Source organism: Giraffa tippelskirchi, chromosome 4 (genome assembly GCF_054371585.1).
Source record: "Giraffa tippelskirchi isolate mGirTip1 chromosome 4, T2T-mGirTip1v1.2.pri, whole genome shotgun sequence".
In the NCBI taxonomy this organism is placed as follows: Eukaryota; Metazoa; Chordata; class Mammalia; order Artiodactyla; family Giraffidae; genus Giraffa; species Giraffa tippelskirchi.
In genome coordinates this window covers 198484902-198502586 of record NC_137278.1, presented here as the reverse complement: position 1 = coordinate 198502586, position 17685 = coordinate 198484902, and the positions used below count along the sequence as shown (strand labels likewise).

The window sequence follows — 17685 nt, the reverse complement described above, 5'->3', positions numbered from 1 at the left end:
TAACCACGGACCACCAGGGTGGCCCTGGCCAAGATGATTTTAAAGAACAAAGAGAAGAGCCTGCCCTCTCGCCTCCTCCCTACTTCTCTGGGACCACAGGCACAGAGCAGAGCAGGTGGACCAGGGGTGGCAGAGCTCCTATTCTCTCCTCTCACCCCCGGGACGTCTTCCCTAACCTCCTGGCACTGAACCCCTTGCCAGCTTTTAATCCTCTGGTCTTAGTGAGTCATCCGCGCGACAGCACACAGCTGATCAGCTCTCGGACAGGAGATCCTCAGAGATGAGCCAGGAGAGCATCACAGGGGCGAATTCTATACGGCTGCTTTGGGGGCAGCGGACCTGAAACTTCATAACTACTTCATACTATTGTTATGTCCAAAATCCAGGTTCACCCGATAAAAATGTGAGAGTCCTTCCTGCCGCACTCAAATACGGGGTTAGTCACCTCCCCTGTGACTTCCTCCTGACACTCTAACCTGCCCTGTCCTTTGTGTCTGAAGTTGCTGCCACTTCTGGCAAAGGTGGCAGGGTGTGTCTGCCAGGAGACTCACATTGGCCCATCGAGAGAGACGAGGGCTCCCAGCGGATATGCACTTGATGCCAGAGAGAGGCAGGGCCAAGCTGGCTGCTCTCGAGGGGCTCAGCATCCCTCTCGGCCCGATGCATCGCTCCTGTGTCTGTTCTGATGTCCAAGCCCACTGGGTGCACCACGTCCACAGGCCACTGTGCACAGTATTCTGTGCCGTGTAAACACCTTCCTGCGTGCACGCTGGTCCTGCAAGTTACCCTGAGTGCTCATCCTGACTCAACTGGGCTGCACGCTGCCCGAGGACACGGTGTGCTAAGTGTCTTCGTGTCCCTACCATCCAGTGAAAGGAAAGAAGGAAAAGAGGAGAAAGGTCAGAGAGGAAGGAAGAAAGGGAGAAAGGGGAGGCAGCAGGAAGGAAGGATAATAGCAGTGTGTATTTATAGAATGACGATACGCCAGGTCGTGTGCACTTTCTTATTTAATCCTCCAACTACTTGGTGAGGTAGATACTATTATTAATTTTTCCTAGCTTACAGATGAGGAAACATCCTTCCGAGGGTTGGGTAACATGCCCGGTGGAACAAGCCACGGCGACTGAATAGGGGAGGCAGTCTGTGAACTAGATTTGTTTAACTCTGTTCCCATCTCTGATGCCAGACTGTGCAGCTGTGTTCCCATCTCTGCTGCTAGACTGTCGCGCTGAGTCGAGTTTTGAGCACAGAGGAGCAGATAACGGGGGACCAGGACATGACTCTAAAGGAAGAAAAAAGGAGAGGAGGAGAGAAGGCAGAAGAGAACACAGATGAAAGGGGAGGTCTACAAACACAGATCTCCCACCGGACCTGCAGCAGCGTGGTTTCTGCTTCATTCCTCGACATCTCCAGAAAGGAAGTATGTGCTTCCCGGTGATGTGTTCCAGGTTTCATTCTCCACGTGCCAAAGCCATCCACAGAGAGCCTGTTCTGCCCACCTGCCTATGAGAGAAGACAGGCAGACAGCTGACTCTGGGGCTGTACCCCAAGTTAGCAAGTTCTGAACCACTGCTTGATGGGGTGGTGGGGAGAAATACAAGGCTCTCATGACATTCTCATCAGCCAATCAATACATAAACCTTTCTTATGCTCATTTCTGTTTGAAGACACCTGATTTTAATAGATTGCTGACTCATTAACATTGAACTCAGGACCAGCAGCACCATAACTGATGCCTGGGCAGAGCTTGTACAAAGACCTGTATTTCCCCAAAAGGCACATCACAGCCTCCTAGCACTGAGGAATCATAGACGATCATTCAGCGCAACACTTGCGGGTGCATTTTAGCCTGTGAAATCATCAACAAAACTGTCAAAAATGTGGCAGGAAATAGGCTGTGAAAAGGACACTTGGTTATGTTGGTGGAGCTGAAATCAGAAGGCAGAGAGTCACCCTGCTCTCCTCATCGGGGAGTGTGCTTGTCTGCTGACTTGGCTTTCCACCATTCTGCATGTGTGTGTGCACATCTGATGCCCAAAGTAGTGCAAGGCCCCCCATTTCATCCTGAGGGTCAGTTATAACATCCAAGCAACTCGGAATTGATGAGACTATTGCTTTTGCTCAGTGGCTAAGTCGTGTCTGACTCTTTGCAACATCATGAACTACAGCACGCCAGGCTTCCCTGTCCTTCACTATCTCCTGGAGTTTGCTCAAACTCATGTCCATTGAGTCAGTGATGCCATCCAACCACCTCATCCTGTCATCCCCTTCTCCTCCTGCCCTCAATCTTTCCCAGCATCAGGGTCTTTTCCAGGGAGTCAGTTCTTCGAATTATGTGGCCAAAGTATTGGAGGTTCAGCTTCAGCATCAGTCCTTCCAGTGAATATTCAGGGTTGATTTCCTTGACTAGTTTGATCTCTTTGCTGTTCAAGAGACTCTCAAGAGTCTTTCCAGTAGCACAATTTGAAAGCGTTAATTCTATGGCACTCAGCCTTCTTTATGGTAGATGCTTAATTACTTTTGGGGTTACAAATAAATGTTAGCAAGTAGGAGAATTTGCAAATATAGAGGCCATGATGAACAAAGGAAGATTCATTGCAGGTAGTATTAAGTTCGGCCAGTTCTCAGACTTGGGACATTCCAGGAACTTGGCCCTCCTCTGGGAAAACAGGCAAGGAACAGAGACCTGGGGTGCATGGTAGTAACTGCAGCTGTGTATATAAAATAGGACATCACATATTTGCCCAGCAGGGACCCTCAGAGGCTAGGCATCCATGTTGAGGCTTTAGCTGGGATTCTGTTCTGGTCATTAGAGGTGGTCAGCAGCGCAGATCCTAGAAAAGTCTACCAAGTCTTCTCACTTGAATCAAATAGCTCCTCAAATCCATTGTCTTTGTATAGCTGTCTGGAGGCTGGATCTTGCTCAGCTCTGTGCCTGTGTGTATGGAAGAAACTCGGCAAACACAGGCTGTGAATTGAATGAGGCTCAGCTGGATCTGCCCCCGCACTGTCTTATCCCCGCCTTCCTGGAAGGTAATGTACCCTCCAGGAAATATTTCTAAGTTTGAGGTTCCTTAATTGGTAGTCCTTAAAGGTGTCTTAATGCTGTCACTGAGCGACTGAAAAAGGTCTTTCTCAAGATACATTTTGCTAGGACGAGACTTCCCAAGTGAACAGAAAATGGCAAGGATTTGTTTCTGATTTTGTGAACCTGCCTGGAACAACAGTGAGCATGGTATGCCATGATGCTGTGGACCACTTGCTGATACCCATTCAATTCCACCTAAATGGGAAGACTCAGTCAGTCCTGAAGGAAATCAACCCTGAATATTCTTTGGAAGGACTGATTGCTGAAGCTGAAGCTGAAGCTCCAATGCTTTGGCCACCTGATGAGAAGAGCCGACTCATTGGAAAAGACCCTGATGCTGGGAAAGATTGAAGGCAGAGGGGATGACAGAGGGTGAGATGGTTGGATGGTATCACTGACTCAATGGACATGAGTTTGAGCAAACTCTGGGTGATAATGAAGGACAGGGAAGCCTGGCTGCAGTCCATCAGGTTGCAAAGAGTTGGACACAACTGAGCAAATGAACAACAGCAACAGAAGAGATATTCTTCACCTAGAAACTGAACAACAGGCCCGAAGAGCCACCCTTTCTGCTTTGCTTGTTCAGCACAGCTTGGCTGATTCTTCCGAGGGCCTCTGAAACAGGCCCTGAATTCATGAATTCATCTTTCCTTTGTGGAACATTTTTTTCCTCCTTGTGAGACTCAGCCAGGATCCAACTGCAGTGACACAGACAGCACGTGCTTTGCCAGATCAGCTCAGCCAGCGCCCAGGCAATCCAAGCTGTTTCCCTTCAAATTCCTCTTCATGCCTCTCTCCCATTCCAGTCACACTACCATGCCGCGGAACAGCTGGGGCCACCCTTCCCATCGTGGCAGGGTTACAGCCTTGCTGGGTTTTGAGTACATAAGTGGGGGCGGGGAGGAGAGGGCAGTAGGGACCAGAGACCTTAGGCTCAGCGCCCGCCTCGTCTCCAGAGCGTGCTTTTAAAGCCTTGAGGACCTTGTCATCTGTCTTCAGGATCCTTAACTGTTTGTACAAATCGAGAACCTGATGCTCACCGAGATGGTCTTTGCCACTGTCCCATGGTCTGCGCTGAGGCCCTGGGGCCTGCACAGTATCTCCTAAAGGCCCTTGCGGTCAGTTTGTTTCTCTCAGCTTCCCGGTGGTGTTGCACTGTCTCCCTTCACTCCATCCCTGCTCCTGTCTGAACCTCATACGATGGATGCTCTTCCTCTTCTCAGCCTGCAAAGCAGCCTCCTTCTCATCATTCATGGAGTGTCTGAAACCACTCCCATACAAGAAGCCTCCAAGGACAAGCGGGGTAGAGTCTTAATCTCATCCTTCATGGTCCAAATGCAACACCACAGACTTCCTCATCTACTGCTGCACTAAAAATCTCTACCATTTAGTACTTTTAACTACACACTTGCTACCAGCTTAGTGTTTGGTGTGTCTTTGTGATGGAACTCTGCTCAATGTTATGTGGCAGCCTGGATGGGAGGGCACTTTGGGGGAGAATGGATACATGTGTATGTATGGCTGAGTCACTCTGCTATCCACCTGAAACTACCATAACATTGCTAATCCGCTATACCCCAAAATAAACTCTAAAGTTTAAAGAAAAATGGTATGTAGCATCATTGCTGGATCTTTCCAATCTTGGCTGTTGTCTAGTCGCTAAGTTGTGTCTGAATCTTTGTGACCTCGTGGACTGTATGGACTGCAGCCCACCCTAGAAGCTTGCATCTGCTAATCCCAAACACTTAATTTATTGAATAGACACAAATTTTAACTTTTTTTTTTTTGATGCAGACCATTTTTACAGTCTTTATTGAATCTGCTACAATATTGCTTCTGTTTCACGTTTTGTTTTTTTTTGGCCACAAGGCACATGGGATCTTTGCTCCTGACCAGGGATTGAACCCATACGCCTTGCGTTGGAGGGTGAAGTCTTAACCACTGGACCCCCAGAGAAGTCCTGGCATGAATGTAACGCCTTTTTATTGATCCCACTACAACCACCTCCAATTTGACCTGTCACAGTACAAACCCCAGCGGTCTCTAACCCCGTACCAGCACACCCCATTTTCTACCTACCTTGCTTTGTGTTAGAATCAATCGCAATGGTAGCATTGCTGATACCCATCCAATTTCAAATTGGAAGACAATTTCTTGCTCCAAGGGCAGAACACCTACCTTCTTCTTGGTGGGACTGCCAGGCTCTTTGGAAAAGGGTTTGTAAAGTATTAGTGAGTCGTGGACCCAGCCTGGAGTGGTGTTCTCCTCGGGGCTGTTATTGGACAGTTGCTGCCTTGAGTAGATCAAGACACATTCTGTGTTATGAGAAAGCACTGTCTCTGCCAAACGCATTTCTGCAGGCATATGTGTAGGTGTACCAGTAAGAGTGCTTTTTGTTTCTTGCGGCTTCCCAGATGGTGCTGGTGGTAAAGAACCTGCCTGCTGACGCAGGAGACGTAAGAGATGCGCGTTCAGTCCCTGGGTAGGGACGATTCCCTGGAGGAGGGCATGATAATCAACTCCGGTATTCTTGCCTGGAGCATTCTAGCCTGTCAGGCTCTGCTGTCCATGGGATCACAAAGAGTGAGACATGACTCAGTGACTCACTAAGAAGCCTTGTACCTGGGTATGATTCCAACTTTTGGAAAAGTCAAGTATTTCCATGAAATTGTAGTGAATAGTCTCCTACACCAAATGCCCACGTGTGAAACAGTGAAAGTTTTAGCTCACTAACATTTATAGAAAGGACAGTAGGGAAACAGTAGGGGAAAAAAAAAACAAGATTTTTTTCCCCATAAACAGAGCTTAAGAATGAATGTATAAGTAAGGGGCTGATCACCAGTCTGTACAACATACGGGTTTTTGGAATGTTTAGCAGACGTTTATCATGATTGGATTTGTGCCTGGGGTGACAAGTTCTCTTTCTGGAGCATCTTTTGCTTGACGGGATCCCAGCATCTTCTTCAGTGGGTCCGTCTGTAGGGGCTCAGTGCTTGGAGGTCAAGGTCAGTGTCGATGACACCCGGAAGATCTGGGGAAGCATGTTACTAAGTTGGTAAAACATCTCTTCAGAAATACTCTGTAAGAGGTTAAAAAAAAAAAAAAGAAGAGTTTGCATTTGTTAAACTATCAGTGATTTTTAAAAAATGTTTTGAGTGTTTTAAAATACAGAAGTAATGCAAGTAGTTTTGGACATGAAGTGGAATGTGAGAACCTCATCTTTGGGAACTGATTTAACTGCATGGCTCTGGGCAGGGGCATTTCTCCGGTCCCAGTCCCTGAGAACTCATGTTGTGTCCGTCAAGCAGTAAGCTTGATTACCAGAAAAACCCCTTGATAATACTAGTGTAATCAGAGATAGAAGTACCACTCATTGTGCTGAATTCTACAAAGACAGAATCGTTTCCTGTTCATGTCCTCTTTTATGAACTCTTTAGACTCTATATAACATAAACGTGGGAGAAAAAAGGAAAGAGGAGTCAAGTCTGGCTTTGGGTTAAATCAAAGAACCCTCAAGTGGTAGAGGCTAACGTGTTCGACAGTAAACGGAGTGCCCTGATGGCTCCAAACACTTCTCCCCCTAAAACACAGAAAGCTGTGAGCATTTTGTTATGTAGTAATGAGTTGAGGGTGGGGCTTCCCAGGTGGCTCAGTGGTAAAGAACACACCTGCCAATGCAGGAGATAGATGCGGGTTCGATCCCCAAGTTGGGAAGATCCCCTGGAGTGGCTACCCACTCCAGTATTCTTGCCTGGAGAATCCCATGGACAGAGGATTCTGGCGGAATGCAGTCCATGGGGTCATGAAGAGTCGGACATGACTGAGAGATTAAACAACAGCAACGCTGTGTGCAGGGCAATGTGCCACGTCTGTGAGGAATACGACAGCGGAGCTGGACTGGGGTGAGATCTACCCGGTTAACACACCTGTGGCACCAGAAACTGCACCGTCCTAGAAATCCCTCCGTCCCACGAGGCCATTTCCATCATGAAACCTGGAACAGAGCAACAAATGCGGCTGAACAATGAGTTCTGGTCTTCAAGCCTACCCGTTCTTGACTGAAAGTAAACTGGAGGTTTAGTCAGGCTACCTGTCTTCACGTTTTAGGTACCCACTTCCCTGTGGGAAAGGCTAAGCCTGAGGGCCAGATACACTTCTGTGTTCCTTAATTCTCCACACCAGCACGGTTTCACAGAGTGCTGTCAAAACACCTGGAACGATCATTTCTCGAGTTCTATTTTGTCTTCACACAATGAAGCCAAAAGAGGTCGTTAAAGATTCCTTAAACGCGTGGTTCTATTTTCTTTTCGGGAAAAGGAAAGGTAGCTGAGAATAAGTTCTATCAAGGTCCAAATATCGTCGCATTTCAAGAGGGCTGGAGACTTCCCTGGTGGCCTAGTGGTTAGGACTGGGTGCTTTTCACTGCTGTAGCCAGGTTCAAGCCTTGGTTGGGGAATTGAGATCTTACAAACTGCATAGTGTGACCCGAAACAATCAAAAAAGAGGGCTGGAGATTTTGTGTGACTGGAAAAGGTTAAAAAGTCCATTATGAAGGATTTGCTCATTAAACCATTTAACTGGGGCACCAGATGACCAAAGGAACGTCCACGTTCTTTCACCCGGCTTGCTCGACAGTCAAAAGATTTTCGAGGAAGCAATATAGGTCCCTGTTGTTAAATATAAGGTTGTACCTTACCTTTGACACACTTAAACACAAGTTCTGCTCTCCTTAAGCACCATGGTATAGTCATTTCCTAAAAACAGAAACAAAATAAATCATATGTTTTTGACAGAACTTTGCAGGGAAAAAACACCTAACTAGTCTGTGCTTTTCAAAGTGAAAACGGCTGCTACCCTTGTGGAGGAACAGTGGAGAGAATGTGGGGAAAGTGGCTGGATGAGAGCCTGGGGTGGCTTCTGGGGTGCTGGCTGGTGACATTCTGCTTCATCACCTGGGCGCTGGCGATGTCGGTGGTCAGTCGGGGAGCGTGTGAGCTGTATGCTTATGTGTGCTTTTCCCGGTGTGCATTATATGCTAAGGAAGGTTAAAAGTGCTTCCGGGGTGGCTCAGTGGTGAAGAATCCGCCTGCCAATGCAGGAGACGTGGGTTTTCGATCCCTGGGTCAGGAAGATCCCCTGGAGAAGGAAATGGCAACCCACTTCAGTATTCTTGCTTGGAAAACCCCATGGACAGAGAAGGCTGATGGGGGTACAGCACAGGGGGTCGCAAAAGAATCGGACATGGCTGAGCAACTAAACAACAACGAAAGGTTGAAAACAACAACATCTGTGTCTACCACAACCATTACAGCTAAAACCTGTGAGTCCCAAATGAGTCAACAAGTTCACAGTGCAAACAAGAGGAAATGTCAGGAATTCGTGACCTGCAGGTTCACTCCCAATCTGTCAGGTTAGACTGATTCCAGGATGACACTATCTTCAGATCACAAAGCTCTACAGGGATAGAACTGGTAAGAGCAGGATGTCTTCCTTTTGGCTGATGGATTATTTTTTCCTTTTTTTTTCTTTAAATTGCAATTCATTTTATCAACCCCAGGACAGGACCATTTCCGACGGTGGCGTCACCTCACACGCGCTACAGTGTGGGCACTGAGTGTGTGGCAAGTCTGTCTGTTACAGGAAGAAAACAAGAGACGAAATGCTATGGGACCCATGTGTGAAAGCTAAGACAAACACCGCCTCTATATCCTGGGCAGTGTCGTCTGAGTTTGCAGGACAGACTCTGTGACCTGAATGGATGTTTAAATGCGACCGATGGGAGGAACATGGCTTGATATATTCTCGTGAATTAAAACGGGACTCTGGACGCAGACTTAATGTTCTGCAGCTGGCCGTCCCGATTTAAAACATGAAGCTTTTGTGACACTGTGGGAGAGAGCACACTGCTAGTGTCAGATGTCTGGGAGTGAAGCCGAACTTGGTGACTTTTGGAAATGCTGCCTTTGAGGTTGTTTCCCACCTACATAGAACCATTTTTATAAACTGGTTAACCAGGAGTCCAGCTGCAGGCGTGTCCGGATACTTCCGTGGGGCCGAACCTTGTCACAAACTTTCTTTGTTTCTCCCCAAAGACTCTGCTACAGATGGGCTGGTTTGTGATGAGAATGATGGCTAAAAGTTCCTGGTGGGACTGAAACTTTATAAAGCGACAGTGGAGGAAAAGAAAACAGCAAAACATGTTGGCCAGTCACTCCTACTGCCGTATTAGGTATGACTGAGGCCGAGAGACTAAAAACGCTGACGTGCCTCTTGTTACACAGAGCCAGAGTTCCCTTAATCAAAATGGTGTGTGTCTGGTAAGAACATAAATGGATGGTCAGTGGGAAATCATTTAAATCACCCTGTCTTACATGGACTCGAGCTGTGTGTGTGTTTATACAGAGAACTGCATTTAAAGTGAGGCCTCCTGAATAGGATGAATCTAAGCGGGGACTCAGTCGCTCTGAAAAGTACACCATAAAGTCTTCTGCCGCCTGCGTTTTATGGTAAGAGGGTTTACACACATCTGGTAAATAACTACTCTGGTAAATAACTTTTAATAATCAAGAAGCGAACATCCTTCCTTTCACAATCTGTCCTTGCCAGCTAGCCATTTTGCTTTTTAAAAAATGCCACTCAAAACCAGCAGCACCTTGCTGCTGATATGGGTCCTTCACCCCGTTGGCCACGGGCTCTCCCAGAAGGACCAGCCGGCACCTGTTTGCTTTGAGGCTGTTTTGCTCCTCTAGACCAATTAAAGTTAGATTTAACCTCTGTATTATTTTCACAACTTATCCCCTCTAACTAGCTTTCATGGAGGGGAGGGAAGAAAGCATGAGAGAAAACAGTCACGGGAGGAAATTTTTTTAAAATTTAAAACCAGAAAATACAGTCTATAGCAAAAGGAGTGAACGACTGTGCCACATTTTAGCTGTAGAAGCCAGTACGTGCATTATAGTAACAGTGTCCTTGACAAACTGGTAAAAGGAGTCTGGCTTCTTCCTGCCAACATGCAAGCATCTCTTTCTATTGCCTATCAACCAGTACGTGCATTATAGTAACAGTGTCCTTGACAAACTGGTAAAAGGAGTCTGGCTTCTTCCTGCCAACATGCAAGCATCTCTTTCTATTGCCTATCAATGCCTACTCAGAGAATGCTAAATAATTTTAATGGTAGTCTAAGCCAATACAAACGTGGAGGTAAACCTAGTGCTACTTAAAGACAAAAACTGAGAAGTTGGTGGGGGTGGGGGGAAGGGGAGGATTAGGGGCACGTGCCTCACCCAAAGCTAAAGTTAAGTTTGATGCTCTAGTTTACCTACCCTAGGATAATGCTGTAACTCTCTGAACATATGTGGCTCGGGATTATTCACTGCTTTATATGACGTGTCACTCGATTCTATTTATCAGATAGGAGATGTAAAGGTTCTTTAGTTAAAAATGAAAAGCTCTTTTCAAATGTACAGTGGATGATGCTTATTCTGCAGCGTTGCCACATTCTCAGAAAACGCTGGCATTTTTCCCATCTGCTTACCTCTGACATATCGTGCACCAGCAGGAGGGGAACACTGACGGTCGTGATGTCGTGGGTACAGCAAACCTTGAGGATGTTCCGGAGCCCCATGATAGCGGGGTCCCGAGCAGTGATGTTTCCTGATTTCACATTGTCATCCACACAAAGGTGGAAAGCGACGTGTATTTCTGAGAGGTTGGAGTGCCGCGTGATGTAAAATTCTCCTGTGAACAGCAGGTAACAATCGTGACTTTCAGAAACACAAAGCGTGTTCCCTAGTGGGCTTCAGAGACGCCCGTGACGGGCAGCCGATGTGCCGAAGCAGCAGAGGGGTTATCAGGGACGTGCGCGGAACTCAGGAAGCAAACAGGATTAGTGCTCCTGAACTCTCGGAAAGAAGGTGATGGAGAAGAGAGGTGACGGCTGAATTCATCTTAGGTTCATAAATCGGTATGAAGAGACCACCAAGCAGTAAGTAAATCAAATGAGTGCTCATCATTGCAATTTTGATGTAAATGCTCAAAGTGCCCTAATTCACTCAAAATTAACATGTCAAGACAGGCTACTTGAAGACCTGTCCCCACACCCTGCATCTGCTCCTCTCCATCCCAGTTCAGGGGCCCAGTTTCCTTCTGTTAGCTTCAAGGACAGAAACACATGAGTTGGCCTTCTTCACTTTCTTTTTCTCAGGACATCGTCCCCAATCCAATTTACCACCAACTATTTTCAGTGTTGTTCAGTCGCTAAGTTGTGTGCAACTCTTTGCTACCTCATGGACTGCAGCACGACAGGCTTCCCTGTCTTCCAATATCCCCTGGAGTTTGCTCAAATTCATGCCCATTGAGTCTGTGATGCTGTCTCATCCTCTGCCACCCTCTTCTCCTTTTGCCTTCAATCTTTCCCAGCATCAGGGTCTTTTCCAATGAGCTGGCTCTTCCCATCAGGTGTCCAAAATACTGGAGCTTCAGCATCAGTCCTTTCAATGAATATTCAGGGTTCATTTCCATTAAGATTGACTGGTTTGATCTATCTGTTGTCCAAGGGACTCGCAAGAGTCTTCTCCAGCATCACAGTTCAAAAGCATCAATTCTTTGGTGCTCAGCCTTCTTTACGGTCCAACTCTCACATCTGTACATGACTACTGGAAAAATCATAGCTTTATCTATATGGGCCTTTGTCGGCAGGGTGATGGCTCAGCTTTTTAATACGCTGTCTAGGTTTGTCAAAAGTTTTCCTTCTAAGGAGTAAGTATCTTATTTCATGGCTGTAGTCACTGTCCACAGGGATTTGGGAAGCCAAAAAAAAAAATAAAATCTGTCACTGCTTCCATTTTTTCTCCTTCTATTTGCCATGAAGTGATCTCTAACAAACACTTCAACTATCTCAAGTCTGAGCACTCCATTTTTATTGTTATCACCCTAGTTCATAGTACTATCTTATCACCTAGGTTTCAATAACAGCCTCTGAATTAACTACTCTGTTCCTATTCTTGCCCACCAACAGATCATACACACATACAGTTAAAATGATTTTAAGTATAGATCAGATTACATCACTCTCCCACTTAACATGGTCCAAAAGACTCACATGACACTCAGGAAAAAAACCGAAACTTCATCCTCTTGTCTCAACCTCTCCTCCTGCCCCAGCCACATGGCCTTCCTTAAGGTCTTCAAACACACAGGGCTTGTTCCTGATCCAGGGCTGCTTCCTGAGGGCCTTTCCCCTACGGCTCCTGTCCAGATGACTGCTTTTCACCAATCACGTCTCAGAGCGAAAGTCACCTCCTCCTGGAAGTCTTCCTTGATTGACCCATCTGATTGATGTAGGACTCCTTCACCCCTCACTTATTCTCTTTCACACTGTTCTATTTTCTCCTCAGCACTGAAATTCTTTTGTTATCTGTTTATGAGGTTATTTTAAAGAGAGCACCACCGTTTACATGCCATGACTATGAGGACTTTTGTCTCTCTCGTTTACCGTGCTGTCTGTAGCTCATGAAACTACAGGACCTGGTACACAGAAGGTACTTGGTAAACCTTGGTTTGCTGAATGGGAATCAAATGTTTTCAACTGAAAGCTGGCGCAGTGTTTTATCAAGCCTTAACATCCAGGCTTTCTACAATCACTCCATTTCCGAGGTAGCCATGCCAGCCATTGGCTTTTATATTCTGCAGTTGCTGTCAATGTAAATAAATAGAAAACATATAAAAATATGTTTTTATAAACACACCTGCCTCACTGGAAATTCTGAGGTGTTCCTCGAGGAAAATCCTGCTGTTCTAAAACCTAGTCTTCCATCACTAATCCACGTCCTCACAAATTCCGCTCATCCTGGCTTCAAGGCCCTTATCTTAGGACTTTACCTTATATTTACTTATAAACACAGAGTACGTTTAAAGTACTTAACACACGTTGGCACAGTGTTTAACCATTTCCAGTTACAAGTGTACATAAGCTGTGTCACTGATAGGCCCTAGTCAAAGTCTGTTTTTTTTCTTTGACTTATGATACAAGAACTAGATAAGCAGTAAAAGAAATTAAAGAAAGGCCAGTGACAGGCCAAACTAGACAAAAGAAACGTTAAAAAAAAAACTTGTCTGGCAAGAAGTGGTAGGGCTGCCATTTCCCTGGCAGGCAGCTGAGACGCAGCCTGCTTATCAGAAACCAGGCAGGTCCCACGCAGCCTCACCTTTCAAACACTGGCTGATGGCTGCGGTGACGGGAGTCACCATGTTGAACCTGGGCCACAGCCAGCATGGGGGTGATGACTTAGTGCACAAGTCAGGTGCTCCTAATCCCCAAGCTGGCACTGCTTTGTCTGACCTCAGACGACTTGTCCTGGGCCTCGTTTTACCTGTGAGGAACATGGGGGTCTCGGAGCTGGCAGCGGTGATTGAAAGAACGTAAGACGGTAGGAAAAGGGACCAGACTGGGTGTTAAGAACATCTGGTGTCTAGTACTGACTGGTTGAGTGATCTTGGACAAATCAATTCAATTTACAGATCCTCTGTACTTCATGAATTAGATGGGAAAAATACTGCCTGACTGCTTTCCTTACAAAGCTGTTTTAAGAATTAAACAAGCTGATGTTTAACTCTTAAGATGATACAAGCTACAAGTAATTAGATAATGACGAAGCAAACTTACTGGTTAAAAGATACATAAATCAAACTCTTTCTCTGTAACTTCAAAATCTAGAAGCGTTTTTGTGATCTGGACCCTTCTAATCTCCTGTATCCTTCCTGGCTTGGTGGCTCAGACGGTAAAGTGTCTGCCTACAATGTGGGAGACCTAGGTTCAATCCCTGGGTCGGGAAGATCTCCTGGAGAAGGAAATAGCAACCCACTCCAGTATTCTTGCCTGGAAAACCCCATGGACGGAGAAGCTTGGTAGGCTACAGTTCATGGGGTCGTCAAGAGTCAGACACGACAAGCGACTTCACTTCACAATCTCCTGTATCCTTCCTGGCTAGGCCAGCAAGCTTTCCCCAAACAGAAACTCAGAAGCTACCAGCATAGCTCATTGAACCCTTACTACTCCTTCTCTGATGCTGACTTATGGCACAGTCTCCTGATTTATTAGTAATAGCTAGATACTCACCTACAGGCTTTTTCCAAGAAGGACCAAGAGGGAAAATACACACAGAGGTAAAGAGTTAAGTTTAAAAAAATCAGACATCGGTACCTCCGGAACAGATAAAGGTGACACATTTTAAGAAAGCCACAAAATATAGATGATTTAAATTACGGATCTATGAAGAGAGATAAGATAAATCCTGTCTCAATGAAGGTATTTTAAGATGCAGAGGAGGACAGTTTCCTACTCCACAAAGTGAGACCCACCAGGTGGTCATGCAATCCTCACCACTTAGCATTATCCACCGGGGTGGGCTATCTGAGGTGGGTGCACACTCGGAGGCTGACCACCACAAGCGAGCTGGCCAGGAGAGGAATGAGCATCAGGATTACATGGAATGTGGCCTTGGCGTCGAAAATCTGGGGAAGGAAATGAGGCCAGACAACCCTGGCTGTTTCTGCACCTGCAACATGTGGTTGAAGAGACTTGACACAATGTCTACAAACGAGCCTTCCTGTTGTGACCTGTCATACAAACACTGCTGAGGGTCATCAGAGGGCATTAAATCTGGAAGAGCATCAAGGGCCTGAACTTCCAGTTGATAAGCAATATTCCCAAGAGTCATACAGGAGATTTAAAGAAAGGGAAGACAGGAAAACTTATGGGGAAATGGTAATAAAAAAGATTCTAAATCAGATGACCTGCATTCTTCCCACGTGTTCAATTATTTACATCTCTATTTACTGTTGTTTATATGTCAGAAGAAAAATGATTTATTGTCTCATTTAAGAAACTAAGACACAATGTATGAAATACCAAATAATAATAAAAACTTACGCAACGGCTTGAGGAATTTTTCTTGTATGCATCTGGGAAAACTAAGGGCTGGTATAAGAATAAGGATTTAGTTGCTGGACACTGTGACAGTGTATTTACAGAGATAAAAAGTTCTAAGGTGATACACTTGACAAATTGTATAATGTACACCAAAAGAACTTGTGTTTCAAATCTATGATTTCAATGCATGTGATTACAAGAAAACGGCAAGTGAAATAATACTCACCAGGTAAAATATTTAGATAGTTTCTATCTGCAGTTTTAGTCTTATCATCACTTCCTCCATTTCGGCTTCCAGAATCTATTCATAAGATAATGCAACATGAGAGGATATAGTTAATGTATGAGAACACACTACTACTATCCCCCAAACAACCGCAACAATAGCAAAAATTTACTAAGGATCTCTAGGTATCAGGTGGTCTGATACATGCTTTACATGGACGGTCTCTCTTAATTCTTACCAAACTCCTCTAACCACAACACTGTACCGTTTTCACCTTGTATGTGAGAACAGAGGCTTAGATGGGTAAATTCACTTAAGGAAGGAGGCACAGGTTAAGTGGTAGAACCAGGTCTTGAACCCACACACTCAGATTCCAAATTCTGTGGTTTTGACCACAAGAGACTTGCCAAGGCTCTGTTTTTCATCTGGGCAGTTCAGGGCACTAAGTTAATTACACATAAAATAACTTCATTAGGCAGTTGTGGAGTGGCCATCTTTATTTTTAGAATCTGAGTCACTGTTGAGGATATAACTTGTTCAGGACGACAGGCTAATGGTTAGTAGCACCAGGAATCATTTGATATTCAGCCCATCCTTGAAATGTCACTTCTTATCTGACACTGTATACAATTTCTTCCAAACAGATACTTGAGATTCCATTTCAAATGGAGTCTGCCTTTTTCCCCCAGATATTTAATAGTTTTTCTTTCTTTTTCGAAGCCATGACGTTACTTTGAAGGATAAATGTTGGTAACATAAAATATAGCACATTTGATTATTCATTATATGGCTGAACACTTTATTTTACATGTGTACCTATATTTTGAATAGAAGATACATCTGAATTTTATAAGAATCCTAAGAGAACTGAAAAATGCAGCATGAATATTATTAGCATAGCTATCTTTAAGAAACTATATATCTATACAAATTAAATATAAAACTATATTGCAATGGCCTTCAATATCAGAAAATCACTTGAAAACAGAACTTCAAATGAGTAAACTGAAACTACTGAGGGAGTATTATAGTTTTTAAAAAGTCCTGAATAAAAGTAACCTAGTGTTTTCAGTTCAGCTCAGTTCAGTCGCTCAGTCGTGTCCGACTCTGCGACCCCCATGAATTGCAGCATGCCAGGCCTCCCTATCCATCTCCAACTCCCGGAGTCTACCCAAACCCATGTCCATCGAGTTGGTGATGCCATCCAGCCATCTCATCCTCCTAGTGTTTTTCCCACTGACTACTTTGAGTAATTGATCTATAACACTGTACCTTGTAAATGCATATATTTTATAAACAGACTAAGGGAGGGAGAGGCATAGACGGAAGGCTCTGTGTTGACAGAATCCACATTTAATGCAATAATCTGATTCTCATACAGACCCATGAAATTGATAGGCTCTGAATAAATGGCTGCTCACAGCACAAAAAACAAAAAAACAGTAAATGGGGACTCTTTAATTTTGTTCACGTGCAATCTGAAACTGACAAAATCCTTCCTAAGAAACAAAAAAAGAACAGCTTATAGCCCACTCCGCTTTCCGTGTTTCAAAGGTATACCCTGTAACACTAAGAAGATGGTTATTTTTAAAAATGGGTATAAAATATGTACAAAAACGAAACTGCTTTTGGTCTATCATGAACCACGGAAACATAGAGATGCTGATATAAAAAACACAGTGAGAAAAATAACAGAGTGTCTTAGAATAGACAGACTTGCGTATCAGGATGTAAACGTGCAGAACAAACACGTGGGCACGCCTCAGAAAAGGAAGAGACAGGGAAAGCATTTTGGCAAAACTCTTCTATAACAACATGCGGGCTTCTCTAAGAAAGGAGTCTTTTATAAACCTACTTGTTTCACTGACTCACTTAAACCACAAAATAGCTGCCTGAACAAGAACAAAATACTACCATGATGTACACAGGGTGCCCTAACCGTATGTGGTTTAAAAACTTTCCATCCCCACACACTTTCTAACCTCTCATAAATAAACTCAGCACCCTCCGGCTTTTCCTACACTGTCGTGATCTCCGTCTTCATGCTTTTAGCCTCTACTGAGAATAACAGCTGAAAGTCTCTGATCACATCCTTGCAGCTTTGAATGAGACGGAGTCAGGAGCTGGCAGAAGAATAAGAGGACGGATTGGAATTTGCCCTAAGGTCCTTGCTAGGGTGCACTTCCAGGCTGATTTCCTAGACTCAGCCGGGGTCTGTTGTCTGTTGTGAGTGACGCGCGTTGCCAGAGCAAAGCCACAGTTACCTACAGTGGAAATACAAACTGGTGGGGTCGCGGCGCAGAATAATTGCTAACATTACCAGAAGTATAAGTGCCTGTGCCCTTTAACTCAGGAATGTCTTTTTAGGACTCTATTTCACAGATACGCTCACTCATGCAAGATGATATATGTGTAAGGTTATTCAAGCATTATTGCTTAGAA

General features: G+C 44.9%; 1 protein-coding gene across 5 annotated transcripts in view; it reads right to left on the bottom strand.

Annotated features, from left to right (window-relative positions):
- Window positions 1–5807: 5807 nt before the first annotated feature.
- FERRY3 (FERRY endosomal RAB5 effector complex subunit 3) overlaps window positions 5808–17685 on the bottom strand; it is a 39677-nt gene continuing 27799 nt past the window's right edge. For all 5 annotated transcript variants that reach the window (XM_081593881.1, XM_081593878.1, XM_081593879.1 and 2 more), the window contains 5 exons: window positions 15244–15318; window positions 10623–10825; window positions 7785–7842; window positions 7015–7082; window positions 5808–6167 (listed from right to left, as the gene is read on the bottom strand). In XM_081593881.1, coding sequence (XP_081450007.1) covers window positions 6075–6167; window positions 7015–7082; window positions 7785–7842; window positions 10623–10825; window positions 15244–15318 — 497 coding nt within the window. In that variant the 3' untranslated portion in view covers window positions 5808–6074. The remainder of the gene's footprint in view (window positions 6168–7014; window positions 7083–7784; window positions 7843–10622; window positions 10826–15243; window positions 15319–17685) is intronic.